The following is a 17,439-nucleotide window of genomic DNA, read 5'->3' on the forward strand; positions in this document are numbered from 1 at the left end:
TGTATGATTTGAATGCTAGTGAGGTTGTGCATATGTTAATATGTATGTTGGCCCTTTGAATTTCCTCGTCTCAGACTCGACAGCTCATTGTGCATTTGTCTATTGTGTTATTTGTATATTATTGATTTTTATTGTTTGTATTCGGATATTAATCCTTTGGGGGGTTTTTTGCTTTTTTTAAACATCTTTATTGGAGTATAATTGCTTTACAATGGTGTGTTAGTTTCTGCTGTATAACAAAATGAATCAGCTATACATATACATATATCCGCATATCTCCTCCCTCTTGCGTCTCCCTCCCACCCTCCCTATCCCACCCCTCTAGGTGGTCACAAAGCACCCAGCTGATCTCCCTGTGCTATGCAGCTGCTTCCCACTAGCTATCTATTTTACACTTGGTAGTGTATATATGTCAGTGCCACTCTCTCACTTCGTCCCAGGTTACCCTTCCCCCTCCCCGTGTTCTCAAGTCCATTCTCCACGTCTGTGTCTTTATTCTTGTCCTGCCTCTACATTCTTCAGAACAACTTTTTATTTTTTCTTAGATTCCATAAATATGTGTTAGCATGCAGCTAATCCTTTGTTATGCATGTTGTAAACATTTTCTCTCAATCTGTTGCTTGTCTTATTAATTACATAACCTTTATCTTATAGAAATATTTAATTTTGAAGCAGTCATGTTTATCCATCTTTTCCTTTATGGATTTTGCTTTTAGTGCCTTATTTAACAAGGCCATTTGTATCCCAAGGTCTTAAAAGTATTTTCTTATATTTTCTTCTAATTTTAGAATATATTTTTATTCCATCTGGAACTTAATTTTCTGAACACTATGAGGGAGGCATTTATCTTAGTTTCTATTATTTGGCTTGCCAGGTGTCCCAGTACAATTTATGGAAGTCAGTTTTTATGAATTGGTTTGAAATGTCACTTTCATCATATAGGAAATCCCTAAATATGCCTAGTTCCATTTTTAGACTCTTTATAGATTGTCTGCTCTTTCATGGATTCTGTTATGTTTTTATTACTATAGTTTTATAATCAGTTTTGATATTTGGTAAGTTAAGTCCCTCCTGTATTCTTCTTTTATCTAAAATTGCCTTGAGTATGTATACTTGATTTACCTTTCATGTGAATTTTAGATTCATCATATAAAATTTTATTTTAAAATAATATTGGAATTTTGGTTGAGATTGCATTGAACCTATAAATTTATTTGGGGAGACATCTTTCAGTATTCATTATTGTCTCCATAAAAATGTTATATATTTATTTTTAGGTTTCTTTCAAGGTGTTTGGGGACATGTTGCTATTACAAATAAAACCTTTGATACTATGGGTTTTTTTAATATGTGCTTGCTCTTGTGTAGGGAAACTATGGATTTTTTAAAGACTATTTTTTCAGAGCGGTTTTAGGTTTGCGGCAAAATTGAGAGGAAAGTACAAAGATTTCCCATATGTCCCCAACCCCACACATGCCTAGCCTCCCCCATTATCAACATCTCCCACTAGAGGTACTTTTGTTACCATTGATGAACCTACATTAACACATTATAATCACCCAAAGTCCATAGTTTGCATTGCAGTTCAGTCTTGATATTGTACATTCTATGGGTTTGGACAAATGTATAGTGACATGTATCCATCATTACAGTATCATACAGAATATTTTCACTGCCCTAAAAATCCTCTATGCTCTACCTATTCATCCCTCTCTCCTCCTCCAACCCCTGGCAACCACTGATCTTTATGTTATACTGTATCTGTAGCTTTGCCTTTTCCAGAATGTCATATAGTTGCAATCATACAGTGTGTAGCCTTTTCAGATAGGCTTCTTTCACTTAATAATCTGCCTCTAAGGTTTCTCCCTGTCTTTTAATGGCTTCGTAGTTCATTTCATTTTAGTGTTGATCATATTCTGTTGGATTGAAATAATACAGTTTCTTTATTCATTCACTTAGTGAAGGACATCTTGGTTGCTCCCAAGTTTTGACAATTACGAATAAAGCTGCTATAAGTACATGTGTACAAGTTTTTATGTGGACATAAGTTTTCAACATCTTTGAGTTGAAGGAGCATGATTGCTGGATGGTGTGGTAAGAGTACGCTTAATTTTGTAAGAAACCACCAAACTGTCTTCCAAAGTGGCTGTACCATTTTGTATTCCCAACAGCAGTGAATGAGAATCCCTGTTACTTCACGTCCTCACAAGTATTTGGTGGTGTCAGTGTTCTGGATTTTGGCCGTCCTCATAGATGGGTAGTGGTATCTCATTGTTGCTTTCATTTGACTATCCCTGATAATGTATGATGTGGAACATCTTTTCATATGCTTATTTGCCATCTGGTGAGATGTCAGAGTCTTTGGCCCAATTTTTTAATTGAGTTGTTTGTTTTCTTACTGTTGAGTTTTAACAGTGCTTTGTATATTTTAGATAACAGCTCTTTATCAGCTGCGTATTTCGCATATATTTTCTCCCAGGCTGTGGCTTGTCTTCTCATTCTCCTGACATTGTCTTTCACAGAGCAGAAGTTCTTAATTTTAATGAAGTCCAGCGTATCAATTATTTCTTTCATGGATTGTGCCTTTGGTGTTTTATCTAAAAAGTTATCGCCATACTCAAGGTCATCTAGATTTTCTCTTGAATTGTCTTCTAGGAGTTTTATAGTTTTGCATTTTACATTTAAGTTTATGTTCCATTTTGAGTTAATTTTTGTGAAGAGTGTAAAGTCTGTGTCTAGATTCATTTTTTGGCGTGTGGATGTCCACTTGCTCCAGCACCATTTGTTAAAACGACTGTCTTTGTTCCACTGTATTGCCTTTGCTCCTTTGTCAAAGATCACTTTGCTCCTTTGTCAAAGACCCACTGTATTTATGTGGGTCTATTTCTGGGCTCCCCATTCTGTTACATTGATCTATTTATTCTTTTACCAGTTCCATACTGTCTTGATTTCTGTGCCTTTATAGTAAGTGTTGAAGTTGGGTAGTGTCAGTCCCCCAACTTCATTCTTCTCCTTCAATATTTTATTGGCTACTCTCAGTCTTTTGCCTCTCCATATAAATTTTAGAATCAGTTTGTTGATATCCACAAAAGAACTTGCTGGGATTTTGATTGGGGTTGCACGGAATCTATAAATCAAGTTGGGAAGAACTGACATCTTGAGAATATTGAGTCTTCTTATTTGTAAACATGTGATGTCTCTCCATTTATTTAGTTCCTCGATTTTTATTTAGTTCATTAGAGTCTTGTAGTTTTCCTCACACAGATCTTGTACATATTTTGTTAGATTTATGCCTAAGTATTTCATTTGGGGGGTTGCTAGTATAAATTGTATTGTGTTTTTTATTTCAAATTCCACTTGTTATTACTGATGTATACGAAAGCAATTGACTTTTGTATATTAACCCTGTATCCTGCAGCCTTATTAGTTCCAGGAGCATTTTCAATTCTTTCAGATTTTCTACATGTCATCTGAAAAGACAGTTTTATTTATTCCTTCTCAATCTGTATACCTTTCACTTCCTTTTCATATCTAAATTGTATTAACAATGACTTCCAGTATAATGTTGAAAGTAGTGGTGAGCTCCTTGACTTGGAGACATCCTTGGCTTGTTCCCAACGTTAGTGGGAGGGCTTCAAGTTTCTCACCATAAAGTATTATGTTAGGTGTAGGTTTTTTATAGATATTTTTTAATCAAGCTGAGGAAGTTCTCTCCTAGTTTAACTATGGATTTTTAGAAGTTGATCTAGACTTTATTGGTTTTAATAAATACTTTTTCAGTTGGTTCTCTTATATATTCTAGACAGGTAATTATATCATCTGTAAATATTGACTTCCCCTTGTAAACATACTTGAAATATGTTTTCCAGTGCAGTATGTATATTTTTATGTGGTTGATGATCTGGACTTTATGATAATAATTGTTTTAATATATTTATGTATATATATATATATTTTCTTGTGTGACATAACGTGGTCATTTTAGAAACTTTCTATTCATGTTTAAAAATAATAGACATTTAAAATTAAAGACTTAATTATGATTGTGGGTTTGTGAACACCTATCTATCTGAATTTTAAGCAGTTTTGCTAAAAATATATATATATATATATATTTTTTTTTTTTTTTTTTTTTTTTTGCCTTACGGGGGCCTCTCACTGTTGTGGCCTCTCCTGTTGCGGAGCACAGGCTCCGGACGCGCAGGCTCTGCGGCCATGGCTCACGGGCCCAGCCGCTCCGCGGCATGTGGGATCTTCCCGGACCGGGGCACGAATCCGTGTCCCCTGCATCGGCAGGCAGACTCTCAACCACTGCGCCACTAGGGAAGCCCGCTAAATATATTTTGAAACTATCTTGTTAGGTGCATAAAGTTTCTGGACTGTTACACTTTTGGGTGGTGTTGTTCATTGGATCAGTAGACATTAGTTTATATTTTTAATTTATTTTATTGAAGTATAGTTGATTGACAATGTTTTGTTAATTTTTGCTGTACAGCAAAGTGATTCAGTTATACACATATATATATTCTTTATTTTCTATTTTTATGATTTAAAAAATTTAATATCTGTTTTACCAAAATATTATGTGTATAATACATAGTTTTCAAGATCAAATAATATGACTGCTTTCAAATAGAAAGCAGGAATCTCCTGTCATACACTCCTGCAAGAAATGTTTCAAGGCGTTCAACTTCTCTAGCTGATGTTTCTCTTGTTACGTTTTAAAGCAGCATGCTTAATTGCAATTAAATTTTTTTTCCATTTATCTATAGATATTTTATGAAAAAATTAAGATTTTTCTCTCTTAAAGTGCTCCTCACAGCACCACTCCCCCATACACACTTACACTTTCTTATTCTCTCAGTACAGATATATCACAATCAAATCAATAGTCAGTGCTTACCTTAGTGTCTATCTAAGTACTGTTCACATCTGAGACAAAAAGTCTATTACAAGTATTTAATATCCACTTCAACTTTTAATTTTTCCCCAGAGTAAATAAAGGCTTTCCATGCAACAGTCACTAATTCATCTCCAGACTCCCATTAGAGCTGCAAATCTTCTTTCATTACTGCCTACATGCTGGTCTGTCAGAGTCACTATTTTGTTGTTGAGACATCCTTTTATTTATTTATTCATTTATTTTTTTGTTAGCATGCGGTATTTGTTTTTCTCTTTCTGACTTACTTCACTCTGTATGACAGACTCTAGGTTCATCCACCTCACTACAAATAACTCAATTTTGTTCCTTTTTTTCTTTTTTTGCCCTCTTTATTTTTGATTTTTTTTAACATCTTTACTGGAGGATAACTGCTTTATAATGGTGTGTTAGTTTCTGCTTTATAGCAAAGTGAATCAGCTATACGTATACACACATCCCTATATCCCCTCCCTCTTGCGTCTCTCTCCCACCCTCCCTCTCCCACCCCTCTAGGTGGTCGCAAAGCACCAATCTCCCTGTGCTGTGTGGCTGCTTCCCACTAGCTAGCTATTTTACACTTGGTAGTGTATATATGTTCATGCCACTCTCTCACTTCATCCCAGCTTACCCTTCCCACTCCCCACGTCCTCAAGTCCATTCTCTACATCTGCGTCTTTATTCCTGTCCTGCCCCTAGGTTCTTCAGAACCTTTTTTTTTTTTTTTTTTTAGATTCCTTATATATGTGTTAACATACAGTATATGTTTTTCTCTTTCTGACTTACTTCACTCTGTATGACAGACTCTAGGTCCATCCACCTAACTACAAATAACTCAGTTTCTTTTTATGGCTGAGTAATATTCCACTGTATACATGTGCCACGTCTTCTTTATCCATTCATCTGTCGATGGACACTTAGGTTGCTTCCATGTCCTGGCTATTGTAAATAGAGCTGCAGTGAACATTGTGGTACATGACTCTTTGAATTATGGTTTTCTCAGGGTATATGACCAGTAGTGGGATTGCTGGGTCATTTGGTAGTTCTATTTTTAGTTTTCTAAGGAACCTCCATACTGTTCTCCATAGTGGCTGTATCAATTTACATTCCCACCAACAGTGCAAGAGGGTTCTCTTTTCTCCACACCCTCTCCAGCATTTATTGTTTGTAGATTTTTTGATGATGGCCATTCTGACTGGTGTGAGGTGATACCTCATTGTAGTTTTGACTTGCATTTCTCTAATGATTAGTGATGTTGAGCATCCTTTCATGTGTTTGTTGGCTATCTGTATATCTTCTTTGGAGAAATGTCTATTTAGGTCTTCTGCCCATTTTGGGATTGGGTTGTTTGTTTTTTTGATATTGAGCTGCACGAGCTGCTTGTAAATTTTGGAGATTAATCCCTTGTCAGTTGCTTCATTTGCAAATATTTTCTCCCTTTCTGAGGGTTGTCTTTTCGTCTTGTTTATGGTTTCCTTTGCTGTGCAAAAGGTTTTAAGTTTCATTAGGTCCCATTTGTTTATTTTTGTTTTTATTTCCATTTCTCTAGGAGCTGGGTCAAAAAGGATCTTGCTGTGATTTATGTCAAAGGGTGTTCTTCCTCGGTTTTTCTCTAAGAGTTTGATAGTGTCTGGCCTTACATTTAGGTCTTTAATCCATTTTCAGTTCATTTTTGTGTATGGTGTTAGGGAGTGTTCTAACTTCATTCTTTTACATGTGGCTGTCCCAGTTTTCCCAGCACCACTTATTGAAGAGGCTGTCTTTTCTCCATTGTATGTTCTTGCCTCCTTTATCAAAGTAAGGCGACCATATGTGTGTGGGTTTATCTCTGAGCTTTCTATCCTGTTCCATTGATCTATATTTCTCTTTTTGTGCCAGTACCATACTGTCTTGATGACTGTAGCTTTGTAGTATAGTCTGAAGTCCAGGAGCCTGATTCCTCCAGCTCTGTTTTTCTTTCTCAAAATTGCTTTGGCTATTTGGAGTCTTTTGTGTTTCCATACAAATTGTGAAATTTTTTGTTCTAGTTCTGTGAAAAATATCATTGGTAGTTTGATAGGGATTGCATTGAATCTGTAGATTGCTTTGGGTAGTAGAGTCATTTTCACAATATTGATTCTTCCAATCCAAGAACATGGTATATCTCTCCATCTATTTGTATCATCATTAATTTTTTTCATCAGTGTCTTATAGTTTTCTGCATACAGGTCTTTTGTCTCCTTAGGTAGGTTTATTCCTAGGTATTTTATTCTTTTTGTTGCAGTGGTAAATGGGAGTGTTTCCTTAATTTCTCTTTCAGATTTTTCATCATTAGTGTGTAGGAATGCAAGAGATTTCTGTGCATTAATTTTGTATCCTGCAGCTTTACCAAATTCATTGATTAGCTCTAGTAGTTTTCTGGTAGCATCTTTAGGATTCTCTATGTATAAACATCCTTTTAGAAACTATCTTTTTCTCTCATAGAATCTGATTGATGGCTTTCTCAGCCTGCTGTGTAAACTGTCTTCCTGGAGATTTCCTTTACCAGAATCCATCTGTTGTTATATGTTCTAATTACTAACAGCTCTTTCTTATTACCTAAATTTTTTTTTCATTTTATAGCATCTAAGTCTTAGTTCATGGGTGCAAATATTAATTAATAATTAATATTTCTAAACAAACTAATTATAGACTTTTAAGAGTTTTCTTCTGCCTCTTTAATGATCTTGTTTTTTTCTGAGTTCTTTCATTCTTCCATTCTGTTCTCTGACTTTCGTGTTGGAGGCTTTCCTTCAATGTCTTCTAATCTTGACTATCTGTTCTTGTTTGGAGACTGGAAGCTCTGTGCAGGGACTGGACCTGTTGACAGGTGGGCTTCACTCTCAGTTGAACAGAAGGTGGCAAGGTGGCTTTCTCTTGGGTGACTCCCAAGTGTCATAATCTACAGGTCTCTCTCTGGGCCCTCCATTGGCCTGGCTGCCAACACTGTATGAATTGAAAAGAATCCCCAGTTTCCTGTTGGCTGGGCCAGGTATCATCTGGGCACACAGCCACTGTTCCTCCCTAGAGGCTGACACTACCTCTCCACCACACACAGTGATAATTGGCCAGTGCAGGATTTTAGGGTTCGACCCACCTGCATGTTCCTGCTGCCCTATAATCTGAACAATAACCTTGTTGATTGTTCCAAGACACCCACCTTCTCCAGTATCTCCTGCCTTAAGGAATAGGGCACAGCTACCTTTTAGAGTAATGCTTGGCAACTTAGTTTATATTCTGCCTTCCTTCTATAAGCTTTCTGTTTTCAGAAGTATTCCAGATGTGGGGATTGACTGAAGGTTTGCCTTCTTTTCTTTTTTTTAGGATAAAGGTAGATTTTTTAAAAAAAACATCTTTTCTCTTATTTCTAGAGATTTGCTGGGGGGAGAGCTGGGCCCTTACCTTCCCTGATTCTATTCAGTTTGCACCTTGACTGGCAACCTGAAGCTGAACATTTTAACCTTTTATTAATCACAATTCCCTTTTATTGTCTGTATTTTTGTCCATTTTCATGTCAATATACCAATATATTTAGACTATAATGTTGTCAGTATTAACATTCTGTTGTCATGTTGGCTGAAAATATTTTTTGGAGTCATTTCCTTTTTTTATTTCAGTTATGTTCTTTTTTGTCGTAATGAAATTTCACATCTTAACATAATCAATTTTGTCAATAGTTTCCTTTGTAGAAGATATTTTGTAAATGATAAGTTCACAATTGTTTTCGTTAGTTTTTCTTGTTTTCTTTATGTAGACTTTAAATATTTATCTTACGTATCTTGAAATTTAAAAAAAATTTCTTGTCAAGTATGAATCTGTCCCCCCTCAAATTTTCAAATTGTTAACTAGTTATCTTGATGTTGTTTATTAACTAATTTAAAAAATTTCATCATTGTTTCTATTATCACATATTAAATTCATTTGTAAAATGTACTTTGTGTTATATTTTTCTATTGTGTGCCCATATTCTTTATATATTAATCACTTCTATTTTTAATACTTTATTGACTGGTCAGTTTCATTTTTCTTCTTTTTCAATTATTATTTAATAGTTTTCCATTCATACAGTATACAACAATTCTGAGCTATTCTGAAGAACGAGGTAGATAAAAATAATAAAACATAATATATAAGCTGGTTTTTTAACCATGCCAATAAAATTAGGAGTACAGTAAATCCAAGATGTGTGTTCCTTTTCAAAGTTAAAACTCAAGGAAGGAAAACTACCTTCTTTAAGAATAATCAGTCAGCTTTAAGACAGGGAACATAAAATCAATTGCCTTGATTTTATTGGAGCTGTCTGTAATTCTCATTAGTATGTAGTCCACTACAAAAATAAGGAGAAGTTCCTTCAGCCAGAAGAGCCCTGTGGAATAGAAACCATTCTGCACAGCAGTAAGGAGGGAATGGAAGCAAGAAAGGGAATAAGCAGAAGTGTAGTAACTGTTCTAGGATGTTGATGGTGAAATGAGAGAACTAGAGGGTAGCTCTGGGAACACTCTAGGCATATGTTGAATTTTCTTTTATTAAGTTAGAGCCATGTTTAGAAGATAGAAGGGAATAATTCAGTAGAGATGGAGAGGTTGATTGTTTTAAAGAGGGGAGACCCACTAGGGAGTGTGAAACAGCCTGTTTCACAGAGGAGAAGACTCAGAGAGGAAGAAGGAGCAAGGACAAAATTAGAAGATGTAAAGAAAGAGATGCTGAGGGAAAGGTGCAGAGAGTTAGATAGCTTACATTGATGGTGTCGATCTTCTAAATAAGTATAGCCTCCGGACACGTGCATCAGAATCAGCAGGGAATGCTGGGTAAAAATTCAACTCCCTGTATCACTCTCATCAGAATCTAGGAATCGGTGATACAGGTTATTCTAACTAAAGTTTGAGAACCATAGTTCAGATGAAGTAGGAAGTTATCTGCAGGGTGTATCTACACGATTGGGAAAGTGTTAGCGAGCAGCAAATGTGGGTGGGCAGTGGAGAGAATAAAAGAATTATTAAGCAGAGCCTATTGAAGTTGGGAAGCAGGAGCCTGTGTTGGAGAGGCTCGCCCAGCTCCACAGTAGGGATCAGTGTCTTCCATGCCTTCTTTTAGGGTAAAGTTATTGCACCTAAAAACCCTGTTGTCGCTTCTCTGTCAGAGCCCAGGGAAAATTGCTAAGGCAGGCTGCTGAATCGAGGACATGAAGAAAACTTGAGGAATTTCCCTTCCTTTGGGCTTAAGAAGAACATCTTTCTTGGCAGGCAGAGTTCATAACACTGAATGCGACATAAAATCCTGTGGATTTGTGTATTCAGAGTTTCAGTTTCACATATTTCTGATGAGCCCTGCCAACCTGTCAGGCCAGACTTCCCTCCGCTGGTAGTGGCTCAATTCCATTCTCAAATGCTGCTTCTTCACCTGCACGTAACCCAAGACAGGTGACTTCCGTTTGTGAAAGAACAAGAAGTTACAAGGCACTCACGGTCTTTTTGTCTTTTTTCACTTGAGCTACATCAGCAGCCTCTTAACTGGTCTCCAGGCCACCAGCCTCTTCCTTCCCCAGATCACCAGAGTCACTTTTTTTGACACAGATTGACAACTAAACAAATGATGAAATATTTATAATCCAGATAGTAAGTGCTCTAAGTACTCACTTCTGTGAAGGTTCTCAGTCATCACAGAGTGCAGCCCAAACAAATTAGAGACACAAGGGTTTTTGCAACATACCTCATCTCCCATCACTGTCTCCACAATCCCTGTCTCGCTCGTTCCAGGGACACAGAATACTCATCATTGTTTCAGGACACTGCACCCTTGCCTATGACCAAAGTGTCCTTTATAGTTTAGTGGTTGTTCTTCCTGTTGTTCCCCTAAGGAGATGTATTTAAATGTCATTCCCTGTCTGTAGCTTTCTAGGAACCCACTCTGTCTCCCAAGGCAGAATTATTTTTTCATCTGTATTCCATAGTAATTTATACAAATATCAGCAGTTGTACTTAGAACATTATATTGTGCTCACTTATATTTTTGTTTCACAACTGGACTGGAATTTCCTGAGATCAAAAATTGGGTCATTAAAATCTTACTTCCCCAATGCCTGATGCATAGGATGTGTATCATTAATTTTAGCTGAATACATTTGAATCAGAGATCCTCTTTCTATGTAATCCAAACTGAAAGAACATAGGAAAGCATTGGAGCAAGCAATATGGGCAACGCTTAGTAGCATTTTATAATAGAGACAAGTCTTTCTTTTTCCATGTATTATTATAATATAGCATTCACTGATTAAGCTGCATACTTATAGAATTTCAATGGTAAGAAGTATCTTAGAAGTGATTCCTTTGATTTGCAGATGAGAAAACCAGTCCTGTGCTTACGTCTACCACACAAATAGCTTTTATCAAAAGCCTATGCAACAACCAACAATCTTTGTGAATTCATGAATATTAAATCATTTTTACATTCCAGGCAAGTAAATTCTAAAAGAGAACAAAAATGTACAATGCATTTTAGTTCAGAGGGCATCTCATTAAAGAATCTTAACTGGAGTTTAAGATGTTGCGGTGGGGAAAAGTCAGGCTACTTGATGAGAGAGAACTGGTAAGTTCAAGGTGGATTTTAAATACAAGAGAAGTGTTTTTCTTGTTTTTTGCTGAGATGATATGAGCTATCAGGGCCATCAGAAGAACAATAGAGTGGGTATTGATGAGTTTCTTTTCTCCAGGTTTAACTGAGCTTCTTCTTTTTGATAGGTTTCAGAACCTGCTATGGTCCAGAAAGACGTTTGTGGACCACATGAAAGTGTATAACCACAGTTACATCTACATGCCTGCCTTTTCTATGAAGACGGGAACAGAGCCATCCCTCCGGGTTTATTACACACTGTCAGATGTTGGTGCCAATCAAACAGTGCTCTTTGCCAACCCCAACTTTCTGCGTAGCATTGGGAAGTTCTGGAAAAGTAGGGGAATTCATGCCAAGCGCCTGTCCACAGGACTCTTTCTGGTGAGCGCGGCCCTGGGCCTCTGTGAAGAGGTGGCCATCTATGGCTTCTGGCCCTTCTCTGTGAATATGCATGAACAACCCATCAGCCACCACTACTATGATAATGTCCTGCCCTTTTCTGGCTTCCATGCCATGCCGGAGGAATTTCTCCAACTCTGGTATCTTCATAAAATTGGTGCACTGAGAATGCAGTTAGACCCATGTGAGGACACCTCACTCCCACCCACTTCCTAGGGACTGTGGAAAAAGAAAGGACTGAGCCAGGGTATTTTTGTTAGGTTTTCTACGTGACTCCAATAGGGAATGGTCAGGTCGTTTCATGGATTTGCGTGGGCCACTTGGTAAAAACGACAACAAAAACTCAAGGGGAACTCTACTTTTACTGTTGGCTGGAAGGAAAAAAAAGAAGTGAAATGTCCTATGAAATCTTTTATAGCACATGGTGGATATGCACCTAGTAACCTGCTGATGAAATGATGTTGGTAAAGCACATTTTCATGCTTCAAATAGAGATGACCCAGTTCACAAACAAGACAAAACTCTAATGGTTGAAGCTGAGGAATTAATCAAGGTATAGTAAACGAAATGCCAGGATCAAAGTGTTAGTGATTATCAACATGAACTGGCTTAATTAAAAAAAAGCTATCTTATTAAGACTAACATTAGAGCTATAGGTTTTTAAAAAATTATTATTTATTTTTGCCTTGTTTAAGGGCAGTGAGTAGGTGATGGGGTAGATTTTAAAAATCCCTTACTGAATAATATGGACCCAAAATGCTACAGCTGATTATTGTGATTTGTTGAACCAAGTCTATGTTAACTAGAGTTCCCTTCCCTTCCATTTAAAAAACGTTAAGTAAGAATGACCTCCTCCCCTTTTGTCAGGTCTACTTAGACAATGTGAAGCATTGTTGAATTTAGTCTGGGTTGATTCATTGTCAGGATGAAGAGCCACTTTCCCTCCTCAGAATTTAGGGCATAAACTCAATTTTAGGTGTGCATTATGTAACCTGTTTGCATTATTATTATTTTAGTGCCCAAAACTGCAAATGTGAGTGCATTATTTATTTGCAAATTGGCAGAATTGTCTTCATAATTTAATGTTTGGAGATGAAGTAAAGCACAATGACATAAAGCTTAGTCTCTGGAAGATAGATCGGAAGGCATATCCTTTTCTATCTGCCATGGTATGTTCCCTCCAAGATAAAGAATATGCATGCACACATAAAAGAATGCATATATTTGCGTACCCTCATACATAGTCTCTCACACACACACTGTTAAACAAAGCTCATTCCTGTGTGACTATGAAAGCCGAACCCACATGACCTGGGTGGCAAAAATCTGTAACTGGTGTTGGAGAGCTACAAATGCATTAGGTACTACCTACTACACCTTGATAGGAGAGAAGCCAGCTTACTGCATGCTGCTGTAATGCTCAAACCAGTATGAGATGCAAGCCTTACCCCCAAATCACTCCAAATGAGCAGAATTGGTTTAGTCAATGTGACTCTTCCCAGCATCTCATGAGTAAGTGCTGTGTTAAGCATGGTCATCAAGGCATGGTTCACACCAGTAAAGGGATGTGAATTAGTAGCTGTTTATTCCCTTAGTAACAGGTAGGACTGCTTAGAAGGCTTGTTACCTCAACTTCGACACAACTGCACACAAACTCTGTTGACAGATTACAAGCAGTCAGATGTGTTTACATATAAGAGAAAGGGAAAAGAAACCTCACATGGTCTTTGGGCTTTGGGATGCCTTAATCTAAAAGGAGACAGTAGAAATCACTAACTTTACTTTTAAGTGTCACCAAAATGTAGGTAAACTGTACCCAAAAGTTCTGCTTCATTTTTAAAGGTAGAGACTTGGTATACAATATAGACTGAAACAGTTAAACAGGTGGCAGTTTTTAGTGGGTTAATTTAAAAGATACCAAGGTAACAAAGCCCTTGGAAAAATTCTACATCATTGGAATAGCCAATTTCTAAAGATGATTGAATATTGAGATTATTATAGAGATCAGCAGTTAAAATACAGCTGGTTGACGTAACACAGAGTCTGTTGATACTTAGAAAGTTAAGAATTTGAGAGTATTGGTTCTCTGCAGATCTCATTTTCTCTTTTGATCCTATTTGGCAGCAAAAATGTAATGAGAATGTACTATGAGGGAGTTGCATTAAATATTCACTGTGTGTACAACCCTGAATATATTTCCTCTTTTGAGCTATTGTTATTACTTAATAACTACCTTAAAAAGAAATATATTTTTAGGTATATGTTTCATCAAAATATAAAAGGCCTAACAAAAAGCGTACATAAAAGTTAATAAAATATGTATCACTCAGATTAGTGCTTTAAGTATTAAAACTGTTCAGGTGTAACTAATGAGCTCCATAGAACGCACGTGTCACAGTTCCATTGGAGACGCCTTCTGGAAATTTTACATCTTATGATTCCTGGGCTATGTTTATGCAATAGGTTTGTACAGTGGTTAGTCTATACATTTTGGGTTTCTGAAAGGCAACACAGAAATGGCCCAAATCGATAAAGTGTCATTAGATCAGGGCTTCTTAATGGGGTGATTCCCCTCCCCCGTCTGCTGACACTTGGCAATGTCTGGAGACGTTTTTTTTTTTTAATTTTTATTTATTTATGGCTGTATTGGGTCTTCGTTTCTGTGCGAGGGCTTTCTCTAGTTGCAGCAAGTGGGGGCCACTCTTCATCGCGGTGTGCGGGCCTCTCACTATCGCGGCCTCTCTTGTTGCGGAGCACAGGCTCCAGATGCGCAGGCTCAGTAATTGTGGCTCACGGGCCTAGCTGCTCCGCGGCATGTGGGATCTTCCCAGACCAGGGCTCGAACCCGTGTCCCCTGCATTGGCAGGCAGATGCTCAACCACTGCGCCACCAGGGAAGCCCTGGAGACATTTTTGATTTCATGATTTGGAGGGTGCTGCCAGCGTCTAGTGGCTAGAGACCCGGGATCCTGCTAAACATCCTACGATGCACGGAGCAGCGCACCCTGCCCCCCCAGCAAAGAATTCCCCACTTGAAAATGCCAATAGTGCCAAGGCTGAGAAACCCTGGATTAGACCAAAGTGATATTTTGATTGTTCTGTATTGTCTTCAGTTAAGGATACACATACATGCTCACATCACTCAAAGCAGGACTACAATTTAATGAGAATATTTTCTTAGAGTAGGTTACAGTTTGGCATTATTTTATAGTGATAATCCTTAGGTATGGCGTACATATTCCCTTTTCTGTGGTTAGATAGATGTATCTAAACCTAGGAGTTTTGAGTGTCTGTGTGTGTGTACGTGTGTGTAGCATAAAGTTATATATACCCATCCTTATTGAAATATGTGTTTTCCTAAGTGAGGATCTTTCTAGAATTATCTTTCAGAGTACTCTGGCATACTCTATTACTCTTAAGAAGTTGAATTCTTTTTTATTTTTTTCATCTTTATTGGAGTATAATTGCTTTACAATGTTGTGTTAGTTTCTGCTGTATAACAAAATGAATCAGCTATACGTATACATATATCTCCATATCTCCTCGCTCTTGCGTCTCCCTCCCACCCTCTCTATCCCACCCCTCTAGGTCATCACAAAGCACCGAGCTGATCTCCCTGTGCTATGCAGCTGCTTCCCACTAGCTATCTATTTTACAGTTGGTAGTGTATATATGTCAGTGCTACTCTCTCACTTTGTCCCATCTTCCCCTCCCAACCCCCTCCATGTCCTCAGGTCTGTTCTCTATGTCTGTGTCTTTATTCCTGCCCTGCCGCTAGGTTCATCAGTACCATATTTTTAGATTCCATATATATGCATTAGCATACTGTATTTGTTTTTCTCTTTCTGACTTCACTCTGTATGACAGACTCTAGGTCCATCCACCTCACCACAAATAACTCAATTTCGTTCCTTTTCATGGCTGAGTAATATTCCATTGTATATATGTGCCACATCAAGAAGTTGAATTTAAACTCCCATTCTTTTATTTTGTTTATTTGAAATTGAGACCTTCAGCATTGGACCTCTTTCTTTGTCAAATTTGGTTGATTACATTTTAATATTACTGACCTTTAAGATGCAGCTCAGAAGAGATTCAAGTTATGGCAGACACATTTAATATGAAAGTATTTCATCATTTTTGATACATCTGCCAAGAGAAGGTGTCACCCTCTGACATCAGTGTAATTTTTAAATTGCTTTTTAGTGACAAAAATTAGGTTGCTCCATGGGGATAAAAGAGGGGTTGAAGAGACTGAAAATGAGGACCTGTTGTGAATTTTTGTTTTTATTAGCTCCAACTGGAGAATTGCACTGATGTTAAGGATCATGAGTAAGGATGACCTCTGTTTGATTTTAATTAGACTTTGGTCAAATAAAGATGGCTAAAGGATTAAGTCATTCCATAACAAAAGTAATTTTTTATGAAATTTTGAAAGTATGAAAGATTTTTTATGAAATTTTGAAAGTATGAAAGATTTTTATATGGAAGAGGACACTGGACACATGTGCTTTATATAGAGTATTTGACCAAGTTTATACAACATTGTGCATCTAAACTGTAAGTAACACAGGAAGTTAAGGAGTGCTTCCTGGATTTTGTTTCTATAGAATTCACTTTTAGCTATTTTAACAAGGGCAGATGATCCAAAATGATCCAATGATCCAAAGTGACAGATGTTCAAACAGTACTCTGTGTTTGGCTTTGTGATGATTTATGCCCTTTTCTGGGTTAAAAACCTTGTTTCGGTTAAATATAACTTGTACCTGAAGCAATGGGCAACATGGCTTAAATATCTACATGGAAAATAACTGGGAAAATCCTAGGACTCTGAATTTGCCAAAAGTATTCTGAGGTTAGTCAAAAGATTTACAGGAATGTTACAGATAATTTCAAATAGAAATGATATCAGTAACATTTCTTCTTGGCAACTATGGTAGGTTGTAATTTTATTCTATACCACCTCCTATTTCTCTGTTTTGAAAATCAGCCACCTAGAGTTTTCATTTCTATGTTTAAAAATACCGACTTTGTGAAATTTTTAACTGATAAATCCTTGTTAGGAGGGACCTAAGAGGAAAAAATATCACAGTCCACTGAAAGCTTCAGGAAATTCTTACTGTGTTGTATAAAAACTTTCCCACCAGAACCAGGTAATAACTGCTCTCTGTCTGTAGAGTTTCAAAGATCAAGAGCTGTAAGGACGTTTGTGGGAACTTGAGGATGAGCATGTAGAGGAATAAGTGTTGAGAACAATACTGTGCTTTTTTTTTTTTTTTTTTTTTTTTTGCGGTACGCGGGCCTCTCACTGTTGTGGCCTCTCCCGTTGCGGAGCACAGGCTCCGGACGCGCAGGCTCAGCGGCCATGGCTCACGGGCCCAGCCGAACCGCGGCATGTGGGATCTTCCCGGACCGGGGCACGAACCCGTGTCCCCTGCATCGGCAGGCGGACTCTCAACCACTGCGCCACCAGGGAAGCCCCAATACTGTGCTTTT

At 37.4% G+C, this 17,439-nt stretch overlaps 1 protein-coding gene across 1 annotated transcript in view; it reads left to right on the plus strand.

Annotated features, from left to right (window-relative positions):
• The window catches only part of ST8SIA1 (ST8 alpha-N-acetyl-neuraminide alpha-2,8-sialyltransferase 1), a 151,343-nt gene extending 134,141 nt beyond the window's left edge, over positions 1-17,202 (plus strand). The window contains exon 5 of the mRNA XM_019936508.3: positions 11,674-17,202. Within this exon, the coding sequence (XP_019792067.1) occupies positions 11,674-12,160 (487 nt within the window). The 3' untranslated portion in view covers positions 12,161-17,202. The remainder of the gene's footprint in view (positions 1-11,673) is intronic.
• The last annotated feature ends 237 nt before the right edge of the window (positions 17,203-17,439 follow it).

Source organism: Tursiops truncatus, chromosome 11 (genome assembly GCF_011762595.2).
Source record: "Tursiops truncatus isolate mTurTru1 chromosome 11, mTurTru1.mat.Y, whole genome shotgun sequence".
NCBI lineage: Eukaryota > Metazoa > Chordata > Mammalia > Artiodactyla > Delphinidae > Tursiops > Tursiops truncatus.